At 51.5% G+C, this 19,952-nt stretch overlaps 1 protein-coding gene across 2 annotated transcripts in view; it reads left to right on the top strand.

The window, feature by feature from the left end:
* The window catches only part of cdkal1 (CDK5 regulatory subunit associated protein 1-like 1), a 746,123-nt gene that overhangs the window by 87,398 nt on the left and 638,773 nt on the right, over positions 1-19,952 (top strand). For both annotated transcript variants that reach the window (XM_036935217.1, XM_036935222.1), the window contains exon 4: positions 14,614-14,698. In XM_036935217.1, coding sequence (XP_036791112.1) covers positions 14,614-14,698 — 85 coding nt within the window. The remainder of the gene's footprint in view (positions 1-14,613; positions 14,699-19,952) is intronic.

Raw genomic sequence — 19,952 nt, 5'->3', positions numbered from 1 at the left:
TCTTCATTTACATTAGACTGTAGTCTTATCTGCCTGTCAGGGAGGGAGAGCTGCTCTTCATTTACATTAGACTCTGGTCTTATCTGTCTGTTAGGGAGGGAGAGCTGCTCTTCATTTACATTAGACTCTGGTCTTATCTGTCTTACAGGGGGTACCGGTACAGAGTCAATGTGGAGGCTATATACAGGGGGTACCGGTACAGAGTCAATGTGGAGACTATATACAGGGTGTTACGGTACAGAGTCAATGTGAGGGGGCACAGGTTAGTCGAGGTCATTGGTACATGTAGGTAGGGGTGAAGTGACTATGTATAGATAATAAACAGAGTAGCATCATTGTTAACACAAAAGGGGGGGTCAATGTAAATAGTCTGGGTAGCCATTTGATCAGCTGTTCATCAGTCTTATGGGTGGGTGGGGGGGGGGGGGGGGGGGGGGGGGGGGGGGGGGGCAGAAGCTGTTTGGGAACCTTTTGGACCTAGACTTGGCGCTCCGGTACCGCTTACCGTGCGGAAGCAGAGAGAACAGTCTATGACTAGGGTGGCTGGAGTCTTTTTTTCGGGCCTTCCTCTGACACGGCCTGTAGAGGTCCTGGATAGCAGGAAGCTTGTCCCCAGTTATGTACCGGCACCACCGTCTGTAGGTCCTTACGGTCGGATGCCAAGCAGTTGCCCTACCAGGCGGCGATGCAGCAGTTGCCCTACCAGGCGGCGATGTATCCGGTCAGGAAGGATGTTCTGTTCCATTTAAAACACAGCAACGTGACATACAGTAGGAGACATTTGGATCTATATGCATTGCCTTCCTGGCTGGTCCGGTGTTCATTCTTTCCCCTCAGGAAATGTTTACGTTTTATAAGAACTGTTAATGGCAACATATGTAGAGATGAAACTCCTGTTTCCTCTCGCTCTCTCTCCCCTCTTCCTCACTCTCTCTCCCCTCTCCTTCATTGTCTCCCCTCTCCCTCTTTCTCCTCCCCTCTCCTTCGTTGTCTCCCCTCTCTCTCCTCTCCTCTCCCCTCTCCCTCGCTCTTAGTCTTTTCTATGAGTAGCTGCTTGTGTCCAGGTTGTTGTTGCTATAGATTTATATCCTGGCCTGTAAACCATGGGCCTGTTCACCAAGAAATGTGATTTATGAGTAATGCACACGGCTGACCTACAGGGTCGCCAATCTGGATCGCTGCTGCTTATGCTGCACTTTCCCCGCCTGTGAAGTGAGCCGGGGAACCCAAAATGGCACCCTTATTCCCTATTTAGTGCACTACGTTTGACCAGAGTCCTATGGGGTTCCTCTAAAGTAGTGCAGTAGTTTGGGAATAGGGTGCCATTTGGGTCGCAGTAGACTGGTTCTGTCTGGGTCTGAGGCCAGAGAATGGAGCTCTGGTTCTGTCTGGGTCTGAGGCCAGAGAATGGAGCTCTGGTTCTGTCTGGGTCTGAGGCCAGAGAATGGAGCTCTGGTTCTGTCTGGGTCTGAGGCCAGAGAATGGAGCTCTGGTTCTGTCTGGGTCCGAGGCCAGAGAATGGAGCTCTGGTTCTGTCTGGGTCCGAGGCCAGAGAATGGAGCTCTGGTTCTGTCTGGGTCCGAGGCCAGAGAATGGAGCTCTGGTTCTGTCTGGGTCCGAGGCCAGAGAATGGAGCTCTGGTTCTGTCTGGGTCCGAGGCCAGAGAATGGAGCTCTGGTTCTGTCTGGGTCTGAGGCCAGAGAATGGAGCTCTGGTTCTGTCTTGGGTCCGAGGCCAGAGAATGGAGCTCTGGTTCTGTCTGGGTCCGAGGCCAGAGAATGGAGCTCTGGTTCTGTCTGGGTCCGAGGCCAGAGAATGGAGCTCTGGTTCTGTCTGGGTCCGAGGCCAGAGAATGGAGCTCTGGTTCTGTCTGGGTCTGAGGCCAGAGAATGGAGCTCTGGTTCTGTCTGGGTCCGAGGCCAGAGAATGGAGCTCTGGTTCTGTCTGGGTCCGAGGCCAGAGAATGGAGCTCTGGTTCTGTCTGGGTCTGAGGCCAGAGAATGGAGCTCTGGTTCTGTCTGAGGCCAGAGAATGGAGCTCTGGTTCTGTCTGAGGCCAGAGAATGGAGCTCTGGTTCTGTCTGGGTCCGAGGCCAGAGAATGGAGCTCTGGTTCTGTCTGAGGCCAGAGAATGGAGCTCTGGTTCTGTCTGAGGCCAGAGAATGGAGCTCTGGTTCTGTCTGGGTCCGAGGCCAGAGAATGGAGCTCTGGTTATTTTCCTCAGCAGAGTCTGAGCTGAACCACGTCAGGCTGTTCGGCTGTAAGACTCCGCTATTTAGATGGAGATAGAGGGGCTTTATCAGACAGTTGTCTGGGCCTGGGGAGTGAGTGAGTGTGTGGAAGGGTTAGTGTGTGACTGAGGGAGAGAGAGTGTGTGTGTGTGTTGCTTTGTACTGAACAGGCCTGACGCCAGTAGTGTTTAGTGAGGGTGTGTTGATGGTTACCAGTGGAACAGCCTCCTGAGAATCAGATTAAACAAATAACAAAAAGCTCTCTCCCTCTCTCCTTCCTTTTCCTTCCCTCTCTCCTTTCTTCCTTTCCTCACTTTCTCTTTTGCTCCTTCCCTCACTTTCTCTTTCTCCTTCCCTTCTTTCCTTCTCCCCTTCCCTTCCTTCCCTCTCTCCTTCCCTTCCTTTCCTTCCCTCTTTCTCTCCTCCCTTCCCTCACTTTCTCTTTCGCTCCCTCTCTTCCATCCCACTCTTTCCTTCTCTCTTCCTTTCCTCACTCCCATTCTCTTTCCTTCCCTCTCTCCTTCCTTCCCATCTCCTTCTCCCATTTCTCGCATGCTCTTCCTTCCTTCCCTCTTTCCTTCTCTCCTTCCCTCTTTCCTTCCCGCACTCCTTCCCTCACTCCCATTCTCTTTCGTTCCCTCGCGCTCCGCTCCCCCTTTCTCTCTCGTTCCCTCCCCTCTCACTTTTCTTCCTTCTCTTCATTCCTTCTGCCTCCTTCCTTGCTCTCCTGCCCCCCCCCCCCCCCCCCCCCCCCCCGGCTCCCTCTCCTTCCTCCTGTTCACCTTCTCTCTCTTTTCCTCGCTGACACACTCCCTCCCCTCCCTCCTCTCCCTCCCCTCCCTCCTTTCCACCTTCTATCTTTTCCTCGCTGACACACTCCCTCCACTCCCTCCCCTCCCTCCTCTCCCTCCTCTCCCTCCCCTCCCTCCTTTCCACCTTCTATCTTTTCCTCGCTGACACACTCCCTCCCCTCCCTCCTCTCCCTCCCCTCTTTCCACCTTCTATCTTTTCCTCACTGACACACTCCCTCCCCTCCCTCCTCTCCCTCCTTTCCACCTTCTATCTTTTCCTCACTGACACACTCCCTCCCCTCCCGCCTTTCCCCTCTCTCTTGTTTTGTCTCTCTTGTTAGCCCAACAGATTGGTGAGAACTACCCCCCTCCTATTCCTCCGTGACTGTGAATTCCTCCCTGTGTTTATGCCCATAGCTCCATGTTGTATTGTCTTCAGTAGATCTACAGGCTGGGAGTCTAAGCCATGAATGTCTCCCTGCTATGTGGCCTTGTCCTGCTGGACAGCCAGTAGATCTACAGGCTGGGAGTCTAAGCCATGAATGTCTCCCTGCTATGTGGCCTTGTCCTGCTGGACAGCCAGTAGATCTACAGGCTGGGAGTCTAAGCCATGAATGTCTCCCTGCTATGTGGCCTTGTCCTGCTGGACAGCCAGTAGATCTACAGGCTGGGAGTCTAAGCCATGAATGTCTCCCTGCTATGTGGCCTTGTCCTGCTGGACAGCCAGTAGATCTACAGGCTGGGAGTCTAAGCCATGAATGTCTCCCTGCTATGTGGCCTTGTCCTGCTGGACAGCCAGTAGATCTACAGGCTGGGAGTCTAAGCCATGAATGTCTCCCTGCTATGTGGCCTTGTCCTGCTGGACAGCCAGTAGATCTACAGGCTGGGAGTCTAAGCCATGAATGTCTCCCTGCTATGTGCCCTTGTCCTGCTGGACAGCCAGTAGATCTACAGGCTGGGAGTCTAAGCCATGAATGTCTCCCTGCTATGTGGCCTTGTCCTGCTGGACAGCCAGTATATCTACAGGCTGGGAGTCTAAGCCATGAATGTCTCCCTGCTATGTGCCCTTGTCCTGCTGGACAGCCAGTAGATCTACAGGCTGGGAGTCTAAGCCATGAATGTCTCCCTGCTATGTGGCCTTGTCCTGCTGGACAGCCAGTAGATCTACAGGCTGGGAGTCTAAGCCATGAATGTCTCCCTGCTATGTGGCCTTGTCCTGCTGGACAGCCAGTAGATCTACAGGCTGGGAGTCTAAGCCATGAATGTCTCCCTGCTATGTGGCCTTGTCCTGCTGGACAGCCAGTAGATCTACAGGCTGGGAGTCTAAGCCATGAATGTCTCCCTGCTATGTGGCCTTGTCCTGCTGGACAGCCAGTAGATCTACAGGCTGGGAGTCTAAGCCATGAATGTCTCCCTGCTATGTGGCCTTGTCCTGCTGGACAGCCAGTAGATCTACAGGCTGGGAGTCTAAGCCATGAATGTCTCCCTGCTATGTGGCCTTGTCCTGCTGGACAGCCAGTAGATCTACAGGCTGGGAGTCTAAGCCATGAATGTCTCCCTGCTATGTGCCCTTGTCCTGCTGGACAGCCAGTAGATCTACAGGCTGGGAGTCTAAGCCATGAATGTCTCCCTGCTATGTGGCCTTGTCCTGCTGGACAGCCAGTATATCTACAGGCTGGGAGTCTAAGCCATGAATGTCTCCCTGCTATGTGCCCTTGTCCTGCTGGACAGCCAGTAGATCTACAGGCTGGGAGTCTAAGCCATGAATGTCTCCCTGCTATGTGGCCTTGTCCTGCTGGACAGCCAGTAGATCTACAGGCTGGGAGTCTAAGCCATGAATGTCTCCCTGCTATGTGGCCTTGTCCTGCTGGACAGCCAGTAGATCTACAGGCTGGGAGTCTAAGCCATGAATGTCTCCCTGCTATGTGGCCTTGTCCTGCTGGACAGCCAGTAGATCTACAGGCTGGGAGTCTAAGCCATGAATGTCTCCCTGCTATGTGGCCTTGTCCTGCTGGACAGCCAGTAGATCTACAGGCTGGGAGTCTAAGCCATGAATGTCTCCCTGCTATGTGGCCTTGTCCTGCTGGACAGCCAGTAGATCTACAGGCTGGGAGTCTAAGCCATGAATGTCTCCCTGCTATGTGGCCTTGTCCTGCTGGACAGCCAGTAGATCTACAGGCTGGGAGTCTAAGCCATGAATGTCTCCCTGCTATGTGCCCTTGTCCTGCTGGACAGCCAGTAGATCTACAGGCTGGGAGTCTAAGCCATGAATGTCTCCCTGCTATGTGGCCTTGTCCTGCTGGACAGCCAGTATATCTACAGGCTGGGAGTCTAAGCCATGAATGTCTCCCTGCTATGTGCCCTTGTCCTGCTGGACAGCCAGTAGATCTACAGGCTGGGAGTCTAAGCCATGAATGTCTCCCTGCTATGTGGCCTTGTCCTGCTGGACAGCCAGTAGATCTACAGGCTGGGAGTCTAAGCCATGAATGTCTCCCTGCTATGTGGCCTTGTCCTGCTGGACAGCCAGTAGATCTACAGGCTGGGAGTCTAAGCCATGAATGTCTCCCTGCTATGTGGCCTTGTCCTGCTGGACAGCCAGTAGATCTACAGGCTGGGAGTCTAAGCCATGAATGTCTCCCTGCTATGTGGCCTTGTCCTGCTGGACAGCCAGTAGATCTACAGGCTGGGAGTCTAAGCCATGAATGTCTCCCTGCTATGTGCCCTTGTCCTGCTGGACAGCCAGTAGATCTACAGGCTGGGAGTTTAAGCCATGAATGTCTCCCTGCTATGTGGCCTTGTCCTGCTGGACAGCCAGTAGATCTACAGGCTGGGAGTCTAAGCCATGAATGTCTCCCTGCTATGTGGCCTTGTCCTGCTGGACAGCCAGTAGATCTACAGGCTGGGAGTCTAAGCCATGAATGTCTCCCTGCTATGTGGCCTTGTCCTGCTGGACAGCCAGTAGATCTACAGGCTGGGAGTCTAAGCCATGAATGTCTCCCTGCTATGTGGCCTTGTCCTGCTGGACAGCCAGTAGATCTACAGGCTGGGAGTCTAAGCCATGAATGTCTCCCTGCTATGTGCCCTTGTCCTGCTGGACAGCCAGTAGATCTACAGGCTGGGAGTCTAAGCCATGAATGTCTCCCTGCTATGTGGCCTTGTCCTGCTGGACAGCCAGTAGTCTTTAAATAGTGTTTCTTTGTATTCTGTTATTTACTCGTAAACTGCGCTGGGTGTTTCTGCGTTCTTCCACCCTCAAAAACAAGGTACCACAATGTTGTTGGGTGTTTTTATTATAGAAAGGAAATACAACATATATATTTAACCCCTTATCCAATCGATCCAGTTGTTTAATATTTTATTTGAATGGCCCTCGTACGGTTCCATGTGAATCTTTTTAAACCTGTACATCTGTTTGTTATAGTGGGCTTTATTCAGAGGATTACACACATTTCAAGGATGCTTCCTGAAACTAGAATGGGGTTTTAACAAGAAAACAAACGTGTGTGTGTGTGTGTGTGTGTGTGTGTGTGTGTGTGTGTGTAAATGGCCTTGTAAAAATATGAGTTCCCCCTTAGTAACTGACTGACTGTGTCACTGGTTTCAAGGTAAAGATAGAGTTAGTTATATGACGTCATCATACACACGATAACTAACTTCATGCTTGTAAATCAACAGCAGAATTCAAATCTACCAAAACCGTCACTATTCGCACTTCCCTCCCTGATATTGTTGTCTCTGAACAGAAGGCAGACAGGCTGAGTCAGAACATCCCACGCCTCAAACTATAGAAAGAAAAATGGAGGTATGTCCTGAAACTATGACTCTGACTCCTAATGACATAACAAACAGAGACTACAGCTGTGTTTAGTTCACCCTGAGTGATTTGACTCTGACTCCTAATGACATAATTAAACAGAAACTACAGCTGCGTTTAGTTCACCCTGAGTGATTTGACTCTGACTCTGACTCCTAATGACATAATTAAACAGAAACTACAGCTGCGTTTAGTTCACCCTGAGTGATTTGACTCTGACTCCTAATGACATAATTAAACAGAAACTACAGCTGCGTTTAGTTCACCCTGAGTGATTTGACTCTGACTCTGACTCCTAATGACATAATTAAACAGAAACTACAGCTGTGTTTAGTTCACCCTGAGGGATTTGACTCTGACTCTGACTCCTAATGACATAATTAAACAGAAACTACAGCTGTGTTTAGTTCACCCTGAGGGACTCTGACTCTGACTCCTAATGACATAATTAAACAGAAACTACAGCTGTGTTTAGTTCACCCTGAGGGACTCTGACTCTGACTCTGACTCCTAATGACATAATTAAACAGAAACTACAGCTGTGTTTAGTTCACCCTGAGGGACTCTGACTCTGACTCCTAATGACATAATTAAACAGAAACTACAGCTGTGTTTAGTTCACCCTGAGTGATTTGACTCTGACTCTGACTCCTAATGACATAATTAAACAGAAACTACAGCTGTGTTTAGTTCACCCTGAGTGATCTGACTCTGACTCCTAATGACATAATTAAACAGAAACTACAGCTGTGTTTAGTTCACCCTGAGGGATTTGACTCTGACTCTGACTCCTAATGACATAATTAAACAGAAACTACAGCTGTGTTTAGTTCACCCTGAGTGATTTGACTCTGACTCTGACTCCTAATGACATAATTAAACAGAAACTACAGCTGTGTTTAGTTCACCCTGAGTGATTTGACTCTGACTCTGACTCCTAGTGACATAATTAAACAGAAACTACAGCTGTGTTTAGTTCACCCTGAGTGATTTGACTCTGACTCTGACTCCTAATGACATAATTAAACAGAAACTACAGCTGTGTTTAGTTCACCCTGAGTGATTTGACTCTGACTCCTAGTGACATAATTAAACAGAAACTACAGCTGTGTTTAGTTCACCCTGAGTGATTTGACTCTGACTCTGACTCCTAATGACATAATTAAACAGAAACTACAGCTGTGTTTAGTTCACCCTGAGTGATTTGACTCTGACTCTGACTCCTAATGACATAATTAAACAGAGACTACAGCTGTGTTTAGTTCACCCTGAGTGATCTGACTCTGACTCTGACTCCTAATGACATAATTAAACAGAAACTACAGCTGTGTTTAGTTCACCCTGAGGGATTTGACTCTGACTCCTAATGACATAACAAACCTCAAATTAAACACAATGTTCCCCCTTTGTCAACTATATTATTTATTGATCTTACAAAAAACTAAGGGCACCCTACTATTCTCTATGGGATATGGTCAAAAGTAGTGCACTATATAGGGAATAGGGTGCCATTTGGTCCTGGTCTAAAGTAGTTCACTATATAGGGAATAATGGATTTTCCCATTTGGGATGCACCCGGGGCTATTTATGTGCCCGGTAACAGTGAATTTCTCTAAGGGCCTATGTGTAAGAGCTGCCTCTGTGACAGATGATCGTTAGCTTGGTTGGGTCCCTTCTCCAGACTCATTTGGTTTCGCTAGCCTAGCTAACCTAGTGTCCAGGTCTGCCTGTGATTTAAGACGAGGACTGGTCCGTGTGGAGTAACTGGGTCACAGTGATAGAGGGGTTGTCATGGTGACAGAGGGGTTGTTATTGTTGTTGTTGGTTTTTTTTTTACTCAGGAGGGGAAATCCGCAGGTGGAGGGGAAATGGGTCACAGCTGAGGCTACTGCCAGCCTGCAGCTGCTGTGTGTGTGGCTCTTAGGTAGAGTGAGTTAACCTCTGCAGAGATCTATAGCTGCTGTGTGTTGTGGATCAGGGACCTTATTGTTTGTGTGTTTGTCTCTCTCTATTCAAGGAACGCGTCCCACGGGGCTTGGTTGTGTTGCAGGGCTCAGGTTGTGTTGATGCCGAGCTTGATGTGCAGCTGGCATGGCTATGAATGGCTGACTGTGCCAACCCTCGTCTGGGTCGCTCCCGACCCCTCGTCTGGGTCGCTCCCGACCCCTCGCTACGACAGACCACGTTGATCGATCTGTCTGTCTGTCTGTCTGTCTGTCTGTCTGTCTGTCTGTCTGTGTCTGTGTCAGAAAAAATATAGTTTTACTTATGGTTTCGGACTTGTGAAATGAATCCTACTTATCTTCCCCAGATTATATTGCTGATTATTATAGTTATGAAAACATTGTTGCAAATTGTTCGTCACAAATCTTCAACAGCTACTGATTAGGCCGGTATGATGGTTCGTTGGACGATATTTGTAGCCCAGTTCAGATACGTAAGATCAGAGAGCTAGCTAGCTATTTTGCGACACATAGCTCGTCTATATTGCTGATATTTATCAGACAGTTCACAAAGTGGTTACGGATGAAGACCGTCATTAAAATAAAATCATGGTCATAAACATTAAAAAAAAATGAGATACAGTTTAATGAATGTGGGGCGGTCCGTTTCTGCGATGGAATCTTAACAAACGTGATGCGACTTTGTTGCCCATGGCTGAAACAAACCAGGTGTTTTGGCAAATGATGAGTAGCATGGGCTTGAAACCTCTCACCCTGGAAATTTGACTGGTAAACTCAGGGTTACACTCACAATGGCTGCGGCAGGGTAGCCTAGTGGTTAGAGTGGAGGGGCGGCAGGGTAGCCTAGTGGTTAGAGTGGAGGGGCGGCAGGTAACCTAGTGGTTAGAGTGGAGGGGCGGCAGGTAGCCTAGTGGTTAGAGTGGAGGGGCGGCAGGTAACCTAGTGGTTAGAGTGGAGGGGCGGCAGGTAACCTAGTGGTTAGAGTGGAGGGGCGGCAGGTAGCCTAGTGGTTAGAGTGGAGGGGCGGCAGGTAGCCTAGTGGTTAGAGTGTAGGGACGGCAGGGTAGCCTAGTGGTTAGAGTGGAGGGGCGGCAGGTAACCTAGTGGTTAGAGTGGAGGGGCGGCAGGTAGCCTAGTGTTTAGAGTGGAGGGGCGGCAGGTAGCCTAGTGGTTAGAGTGGAGGGGCGGCAGGTAGCCTAGTGTTTAGAGTGGAGGGGCGGCAGGTAGCCTAGTGGTTAGAGTGGAGGGGCGGCAGGTAGCCTAGTGTTTAGAGTGGAGGGGCGGCAGGTAGCCTAGTGGTTAGAGTGGAGGGGCGGCAGGTAGCCTAGTGTTTAGAGTGGAGGGGCGGCAGGTAGCCTAGTGGTTAGAGTGGAGGGGCGGCAGGTAACCTAGTGGTTAGAGTGGAGGGGCGGCAGGTAGCCTAGTGGTTAGAGTGGAGGGGCGGCAGGTAACCTAGTGGTTAGAGTGGAGGGGCGGCAGGTAGCCTAGTGTTTAGAGTGGAGGGGCGGCAGGTAGCCTAGTGGCAAGAGTGGAGGGGAGGCAGGTAGCCTAGTGGTTAGAGTGTAGGGACGGCAGGGTAGCCTAGTGGTTAGAGTGGAGGGGCGGCAGGTAACCTAGTGGTTAGAGTGGAGGGGCGGCAGGTAGCCTAGTGTTTAGAGTGGAGGGGCGGCAGGTAGCCTAGTGGTTAGAGTGGAGGGGCGGCAGGTAGCCTAGTGTTTAGAGTGGAGGGGCGGCAGGTAGCCTAGTGGTTAGAGTGGAGGGGCGGCAGGTAGCCTAGTGGTTAGAGTGGAGGGGCGGCAGGTAGCCTAGTGTTTAGAGTGGAGGGGCGGCAGGTAGCCTAGTGGTTAGAGTGTAGGGACGGCAGGTAGCCTAGTGGTTAGAGTGTAGGGACGGCAGGTAGCCTAGTGGTTAGAGTGTAGGGACGGCAGGTAGCCTAGTGGTTAGAGTGTAGGGACGGCAGGTAGCCTAGTGGTTAGAGTGTAGGGACGGCAGGTAGCCTAGTGGTTAGAGTGTAGGGACGGCAGGTAGCCTAGTGGTTAGAGTGTAGGGACGGCAGGTAGCCTAGTGGTTAGAGTGTAGGGACGGCAGGCAGCCTAGTGGTTAGAGTGGTGGACTAGTAACCGGAAGGCTGCAAGTTCAAATCCCTGAGCTGACAAGGTACAAATCTGTCGTCCTGCCCCTGAACAGGCAGTTAACCTACAGTTCCTAGGCCATCATTGAAAATAAGAATTTGTTCTTAACTGACTTGCCTAGTTAAATAAGAGTCGTCAGCCACTCGGCCTTGTTGAGTCGTCAGCCACTCGGCCCTGTTTAGTCGTCGGCCACTCGGCCCTGTTGAGTCGTCGGCCACTCGGCCCTGTTGAGTCGTCGGCCACTCGGCCCTGTTGAGTCGTCGGCCACTCGGCCCTGTTGAGTCGTCGGCCACTCGGCCCTGTTGAGTCGTCGGCCACTCGGCCCTGTTGAGTCGTCGGCCACTCGGCCCTGTTGAGTCGTCGGCCACTCGGCCCTGTTGAGTCGTCGGCCACTCGGCCCTGTTGAGTCGTCGGCCACTCGGCCCTGTTGAGTCGTCGGCCACTCGGCCCTGTTGAGTCGTCGGCCACTCGGCCCTGTTGAGCTACCCTGTTGAGTCGTCGGCCACTCGGCCCTGTTGAGTCGTCGGCCACTCGGCCCTGTTGAGTCGTCGGCCACTCGGCCTTGCTGAAACACTCCAAACCAGAAGGTGGCAGTAGAGTTGATTGGCCACGCCTGTCCGTACGCGTTGCTATTGGTCAGAGAGGAAGAGGAAGAGGACCTCCATCTGACGACTCAGTTTTCCAGATACCAAATGAAAAGACATCCAGGCAGTGAAACAGCAGTATCTTCCAGGCAGTGAAACAGCAGTATCTTCCAGGAGTCACGGACGTCACGTTTCCACTTCCCACCAAGATAAACAAAACAAAACACAAGTCAACTCTCGACTTACTTTCCGTAATAAGTGATTCATTTAACACCTGTTTTTGATCCAAACTTTGACCTTACTCCCAGGGTTCTTGATCCAACCTTTGACCTTACTCCCAGGGTTTTTGATCCAACCTTTGACCTTACTCCCAGGGTTTTTGATCCAACCTTTGACCTTACTCCCAGGGTTTTTGATCCAACCTTTGACCTTACTCCCAGGGTTTTTGATCCAACCTTTGACCTTACTCCCAGGGTTTTTGATCCAACCTTTGACCTTACTCCCAGGGTTTTTGATCCAACCTTTGACCTTACTCCCAGGGTTTTTGATCCAACCTTTGACCTTACTCCCAGGGTTTTTGATCCAACCTTTGACCTTACTCCCAGGGTTCTTTTACAAGGTTTTAACATAGCAAGATATCTGTTCAATAAAAATAAATATCTTCCTGTTTAGATTGGTTTAATGGCTAAGTAGTTCATTCACCTTAAAGTCCTTCCTTCGCGGGCAGAGTGGCGTGTGTTTTAAGTCTGGTGTTCATCAGTATAGTGTTTTACTGCTGTCTGTAGTGTGACTCATACGCTGTGTGTTTTAAGTCTGGTGTTCATCAGTATAGTGTGTTGGAGTAAGTTCTCACAGTAAACACACACACACACACACACACACACACACACAGAGTATGGAGTTGCGTCAAACTAATCTCGCATTAGATTTAGTGTCGTGAGTCTTATATATTTTTTTTTTATCTCCCCCAAGGGTTTTTTGCGGATGTTAAGTGATTTAGAATGGATCGTGTCTGTTGGCGTTGTGTGTTCGGTAAACGCTCCGTTTCTCACACCAGTGGGCGTCATCACACCACGCTAGGTTAGCCGGACCACTTCCTTCCTGTCTCTGCTGCTGTTTTCTTTTCTCCTTTTCACAGTTTTTACTGTACATTTAGTTCTGGTTTCACTTCTGTCAACAACAATTACTGAACCCACTGCCTTTACAGCAGCAGGGGTTCTGTAGCCTTTAAACACTGTGGGTGTGTTCATAATGACACCCTGTTGTATAGGCTTTAACACCGTGGGTGTGTTTAACACTGTGGGTGTGTTGCTAATGACACCCTGTTATATAGGCTTTAACACTGTGGGTGTGTTTAACACTGTGGGTGTGTTGCTAAAGACACCCTGTTATATAGGCTTTAACAGAAAACAGAATAAATATTTAGCTTCTTATTGTAATTTGGGTATAGGCCTGTCCCTGCCTCCTCTCTCTGGTCCCTGCCTCCTCTCTCTGGGTATAGGCCTGTCCCTGCCTCCTCTCTCTGGGTATAGGCCTGTCCCCGACTCCTCTCTCTGGGTATAGGCCTGTCCCCGACTCCTCTCTCTGGCTATAGGCCTGTCCCTGCCTCCTCTCTCTGGCTATAGGCCTGTCCCTGCCTCCTCTCTCTGGGTATAGGCCTGTCCCTGCCTCATCTCTCTGGGTATAGGCCTGTCCCTGCCTCATCTCTCTGGGTATAGGCCTGTCCCTGCCTCATCTCTCTGGGTATAGGCCTGTCCCTGCCTCCTCTCTCTGGGTATAGGCCTGTCCCTGCCTCCTCTCTCTGGCTATAGGCCTGTCCCTGCCTCCTCTCTCTGGGTATAGGCCTTTGATATGTTGTGTTACCTGAGGCGAGGAAAGGCAAGAAGGGGGTGTCGGGGTGGTTCCTGGGTTCTCCCCGCCTGCGACCCGTGTGGTGCGTGGTGAGAGCCCCCCCCCCCCCCCCCCCTCGCTGCTCTGGTCAGGGAGGGGGAGGGGGTTGAGGAGGAGGGGGAGCCTGCCTCCATTAGAGCCTCACAGCCCGACACAGGGCCTGTGTTTGCTCCAGTGAGGCTGGGTAATGGATAGTAAGTGAAATATCTAGTTCAGCGGTGTGGGAGGATGCAGGAGGCTTGGATGCAGGAGGCTTGCACTGCGCCAGGCAGGAATAGAATCATACCGTGTGTGTGTGTTTATTCATTACACAGTGTGACAGGTCTCCAGGCAGATAGCTTGGAGGCTGGGGTATGGAGGATAAAACTCCCACTATCCCCCTGAGGTCCAGCTGATCCTGGCATCGTATTCCGCCTCGCCTCCCCTCGCTGCTCTGGTCAGGAGGGGGAGGAGGAGGGGGAGGAGAAGGGGGGAGGAGGAGGGGGAGGAGGAGGAGGAGGGGAGGAGGAGGAGGAGGGGGAGGAGGAGGAGGAGGGGGAGGAGGGGGGAGGGGGAGGGGGAGGACACAATGAATTGCTGTAACTGGAGAAGTGTGATATTAATGGGTGTGTGGAACGGGCTGAAGGGTCCTGGGTTGTTGTTGTGATTTGATCTAATACTGAACTTCTGTTGTCTTCCCTCCACCTCTCTCTTCTCTTACTCTCTCTGTCTCTCTCTCTCTTCTCCTACTCTCTGTCTCTCTCTCTCTTCTCTTACTCTCTCTCTCTCTTCTCTTACTCTCTCTGTCTTCTCTTACTCTCTCTGTCTCTCTCTCTCTTCTCCTACTCTCTCTGTCTCTCTCTCTCTTCTCTTACTCTCTCTGTCTTCTCTTACTCTCTCTGTCTTCTCTTACTCTATCTGTCTCTCTCTCTCTTCTCTTACTCTCTCTGTCTTCTCTTACTCTCTCTCTCTCTCTCTTCTCCTACTCTCTCTGTCTCTCTCTCTCTCTTCTCTTACTCTCTCTCTCTCTTCTCTTACTCTCTCTGTCTTCTCTTACTCTCTGTCTCCGTCTCGCTCCTTCTCTCTCTCTCTTCGCTTACTCTCTGTCTCCATCTCTCTCTCTCTCTCTCTCTCCCTCTCTCCCTCTCTCCCTCTCTCCCTCTCTCCCTCTCTCCCTCTCTCCCTCTCTCCCTCTCTCCCTCTCTCCCTCTCTCCCTCCCTCCCTCCAGAGGACCCTGCGGAGGCTGATCTGTGGCTGCTCAACAGCTGCACTGTGAAAAACCCGGCCGAAGATCACTTCAGAAACTCCATCAAGTAAGCCCCTCCTCCCTCTCCTAGTCTTCCTCCCCCTCTTCTTCTTCATCTCATCACTCACGCACATCCCTGGAGGCAGGGTTCACCCGATACCCCTGGAGGCAGGGTTCACCCGATACCCCTGGAGGCAGGGTTCACCCGATACCCCTGGAGGCAGGGGTTCACCCGATACCCCTGGAGGCAGGGTTCACCCGATACCCCTGGAGGCAGGGTTCACCCGATACCCCTGGAGGCAGGGTTCACCCGATACCCCTGGAGGCAGGGTTCACACGATACCCCTGAAAAAGAAACCCGGTTGAGAACCCTGGAGGCAGTAAAAACAGGACTTTAAGGCCCACATCTCTTCCACTGATATCTACACTTCTGTTTCCTGGCACACTCAAAATAACTCATCTCTCAGCTGCTGTAGAAACATTTGATTTGGTACTGTGATACCATGTTTCCCCCTCTACACACACAACCCAGGGATTTTTAAGGGTAAACAAAATGAAATGGTGACTTCTAGCCTGTTGTAGCAAGAGTCATCTGGAAATACCACGTGTCTCTGAGGCTCTGAGGAATGACATTCATAGACTGGGTTCAGATTCAGTCAGGCAGATAACATGCTTCACACACACACAGACAGACGGGCGGGTGGACAGGGACAGGCTGGCTGACGGACAGACACAGGGACAGAGGCTGACTGACCAGCCTGGCAGACGGACAGACACAGGGACAGAGGCTGGCTGACGGACAGACACAGGGACAGAGGCTGGCTGACTAGCCTGGCAGACGGACAGACAGGGACAGATGCTGGCTGACTAGCCTGGCAGACGGACAGACAGGGACAGATGCTGGCTGACTAGCCTGGCAGACGGACAGACACAGGGACAGATGCTGGCTGACTAGCCTGGCAGACGGACAGACAGGGACAGATGCTGGCTGACTAGCCTGGCAGACGGACAGACAGGGACAGATGCTGGCTGACTAGCCTGGCAGACGGACAGACACAGGGACAGGTGCTGGCTGACAAGCCTGGCAGACGGACAGACACAGGGACAGGTGCTGGCTGACTAGCCTGGCAGACGGACAGACACAGGGACAGATGCTGGCTGACTAGCCTGGCAGACGGACAGACACAGGGACAGAGGCTGGCTGACTAGTCTGGCAGACGGACAGACACAGGGACAGATGCTGGCTGACTAGCCTGGCAGACAGACACACAGGGACAGGTGCTGGCTGACTAGCCTGGCAGACGGACAGACACAGGGACAGATGCTGGCTGACTAGCCTGGCAGACGGACAGACACAGGGACAGATGCTGGCTGACTAGCCTGGCAGACAGACAGACACAGGGAGAGAGGCTGGCTGACTAGCCTGGCAGACGGACAGACACAGGGACAGATGCTGGCTGACTAGCCTGGCAGACGGACAGACACAGGGACAGATGCTGGCTGACTAGCCTGGCAGACGGACAGACAGGGACAGATGCTGGCTGACTAGCCTGGCAGACGGACAGACACAGGGACAGATGCTGGCTGACTAGCCTGGCAGACGGACAGACAGGGACAGATGCTGGCTGACTAGCCTGGCAGACGGACAGACACAGGGACAGATGCTGGCTGACTAGCCTGGCAGAAGGACAGACAGACAGGGACAGATGCTGGCTGACTAGCCTGGTCCTGTGTTGACATTCTCTCCTTGAATACAGCCTTTGATTGGTTTTGATCGGTCCAAAGTGCCTTGGTTCCCTCACTGTAGAGTGACAGTGATGACACTCGTTAAAGAGCACTGCTCAAATCTCAGATGACACCCTATTCCAACCTTTTTAAAGGCCGAGACCAATAGTAGTGCACTCTGGGTAAATAGTGCAGCGGGGAGTGATCCACAACACCGCTGATGACATCACTCTGACCATGTCCACTGTGTTCTATATCCCCAGACTGTAGCGTAACTAATTAACCAGGTAGTTTGTATTGTCAGTCCTATGCTTATTTCCGTTTTGTCCCCTCTAACCCTAACAGGAAGTAACCTTGCTTAGCCAACACAAGTGGATCTGTGTTTCTTTTTGGTAGTAACAGTTTGGACACTCAGTACTAGATGTCAATGTGAAGGATAAACGGGCAGTGCTGAGAGAGACGACGTGTGCTGTCCTGACTGAACAGGACAGCACTGAACAGAGAGGTTGGCCTCTCAGACACTCTCACTGACTGACTGAACAGAGAGGAGGCTGGCCTCTCAGACGTCCTCGCTGACTGACTGAACAGAGAGGAGGCTGGCCTCTCAGACGTCCTCGCTGACTGACTGAACAGAGAGGAGGCTGGCCTCTCAGACGTCCTCGCTGACTGACTGAACAGAGAGGAGGCTGGCCTCTCAGACGTCCTCGCTGACTGACTGAACAGAGAGGAGGCTGGCCTCTCAGACGTCCTCGCTGACTGACTGAACAGAGAGGAGGCTGGCCTCTCAGACGTCCTCGCTGACTGACTGAACAGAGAGGAGGCTGGCCTCTCAGACGTCCTCGCTGACTGACTGAACAGAGAGGAGGCTGGCCTCTCAGACGTCCTCGCTGGCTGACTGAACAGAGAGGAGGCTGGCCTCCGAGGCGTCCTCACTGACTGACTGGACAGAGAGGAGGCTGGCCTCTCAGACGTCCTCGCTGGCTGACTGAACAGAGAGGAGGCTGGCCTCTGAGGCGTCCTCACTGACTGACTGGACAGAGAGGAGGCTGGCCTCTCAGACGTCCTCACTGACTGACTGGACAGAGAGGAGACTGGCCTCTCAGACGTTCTCGCTGACTGACTGAACAGAGAGGAGGCTGGCCTCCGAGGCGTCCTCACTGACTGACTGGACAGAGAGGAGGCTGGCCTCTCAGACGTCCTCACTGACTGACTGGACAGAGAGGAGACTGGCCTCTCAGACGTTCTCGCTGACTGACTGAACAGAGAGGAGGCTGGCCTCTCAGACGTCCTCGCTGACTGACTGAACAGAGAGGAGGCTGGCCTCTCAGACGTCCTCGCTGGCTGACTGAACAGAGAGGAGGCTGGCCTCCGAGGCGTCCTCACTGACTGACTGGACAGAGAGGAGGCTGGCCTCTCAGACGTCCTCGCTGGCTGACTGAACAGAGAGGAGGCTGGCCTCTGAGGCGTCCTCACTGACTGACTGGACAGAGAGGAGGCTGGCCTCTCAGACGTCCTCACTGACTGACTGGACAGAGAGGAGACTGGCCTCTCAGACGTTCTCGCTGACTGACTGAACAGAGAGGAGGCTGGCCTCCGAGGCGTCCTCACTGACTGACTGGACAGAGAGGAGGCTGGCCTCTCAGACGTCCTCACTGACTGACTGGACAGAGAGGAGACTGGCCTCTCAGACGTTCTCGCTGGCTGACTGAACAGAGAGGAGGCTGGCCTCTGAGGCGTCCTCACTGACTGACTGGACAGAGAGGAGGCTGGCCTCTCAGACGTCCTCACTGACTGACTGGACAGAGAGGAGACTGGCCTCTCAGACGTTCTCGCTGACTGACTGAACAGCGGCTGGCCTCATATGATGATGCACAGGCATCCTCTGAGCCAGCCCCAGTAAGTAGCCTCTCTGGCCTAAACTGTTGGCTACTATATTGAGGTTTGTCTCTGCTTGACCTTCTCTCTTGCTGAGAGCTCTTCGTTAACCCACTTTAGGACAAAGTGGTAATGACACAAATATATTGCACAGTTTTTATTTTTTTTTGTCCATCTGAAATAGTGTGTCTTATCAGACTCAGCCATAACGAGGCCAACGGGACCAACAATAGATTAGCACACCAGGGGCTAATGTAATATAATGTATCAATGATTCAGATGCTATGGTAATTTCTGAGGCCCGGGCATCTTTTGTTCCAGCACTTGCTACGGTAGTGGTCGGCTTATTCACACTGCTAGGCCGCGCTGCTAATTACCAGCCTAATTGAAGTGAGCGGCTGCCTGCCCTGGGCGTCTGCAGTACGAAGTGGCTCCAGAGGGGAATGTTGAGGCTCCTGGTGTGTGTGTGTGTGTGTGTGTGTGTGTCATGGTTCCAAACGCCTGCTTCTAAACTGCCACTTCCACCATATGGTCATTGATCTTACCGTGAGCTGCTGGGGCAGACTCCTCGGTGATAAGACCGGGACAGGGAGCAGGAGGTCATAGGTGTGTGTGTGTGTGTGATGATGTGTTGTGTGGTTGTGCTAATGTGTTAGATGGTGATCGGGTGAGAGAGAAAATGGGAGAAAAGGGAAGTGTGTTTTAGGTCATACAACCATCTTATCTATGGTGGTTTTGTTCTGTGTGTTGTTATCCATGGTTGTGTTGTTATCCATGGTTGTGTTGTTATCCGTGGTTGTGTTGTTATCCATGGTTGTGTTGTTATCCATGGTTGTGTTGTTATCCGTGGTTGTGTTGTTATCCGTGGTTGTGTTATCCGTGGTTGTGTTGTTATCCGTGGTTGTGTTGTGTTGTTCTGTGTGTTGTGTTGTTATCCATGGTTGTGTTGTTATCCATGGTTGTGTTGTTATCCGTGGTTGTGTTGTTATCCGTGGTTGTGTTGTTATCCGTGGTTGTGTTGTTATCCGTGGTTGTGTTGTTATCCGTGGTTGTGTTGTTATCCGTGTGTTGTGTTGTTCTGTGTGTTGTGTTGTTATCCATGGTTGTGTTGTTATCCATGGTTGTTTTGTTCTGTGTGTTGTGTCGACAAGGACCAGCATTGACCTCTCCCTTGGTGTTTAGTGTTGTGGTTGATCAGTTACAGCAGGCAGGCTATATCTGACCTGACACAGCTCTGATTCGAAGGATTGGTTGATTTCCAGTATAACAAAGTCAACTAATATTCACATTTTTACACACATGTAGATCAAGATGCAGCTTAAATCAATATAGACCGGAGTCAAATTAGATGGTGAGTTATGGCTCTCCTAACTGTGGTGTGTCTAAGAGATAGTGAGGTATGGCTCTCCTAACTTTGGTGTGTCTAAGAGATGGTGAGGTATCGCTCTCCTAACTGTGGTGTGTCTAAGAGATGGTGAGGTATGGCTCTCCTAACTGTGGTGTGTCTGAGATATGGCTCTCCTAACTGTGGTGTGTCTAAGAGATAGTGAGATATGGCTCTCCTAACTGTGGTGTGTCTAAGAGATGGTGAGGTATGGCTCTCCTAACTGTGGTGTGTCTAAGAGATGGTGAGGTATGGCTCTCCTAACTGTGGTGTGTCTAAGAGATAGTGAGGTATGGCTCTCCTAACTGTGGTGTGTCTAAGAGATGGTGAGGTATGG

This window comes from Oncorhynchus mykiss, chromosome 2 (genome assembly GCF_013265735.2).
Source record: "Oncorhynchus mykiss isolate Arlee chromosome 2, USDA_OmykA_1.1, whole genome shotgun sequence".
Classification (NCBI taxonomy): Eukaryota; Metazoa; Chordata; class Actinopteri; order Salmoniformes; family Salmonidae; genus Oncorhynchus; species Oncorhynchus mykiss.
Note: the sequence above shows the minus strand (reverse complement) of the source record. Positions and strands in the feature narration are given on the sequence as shown.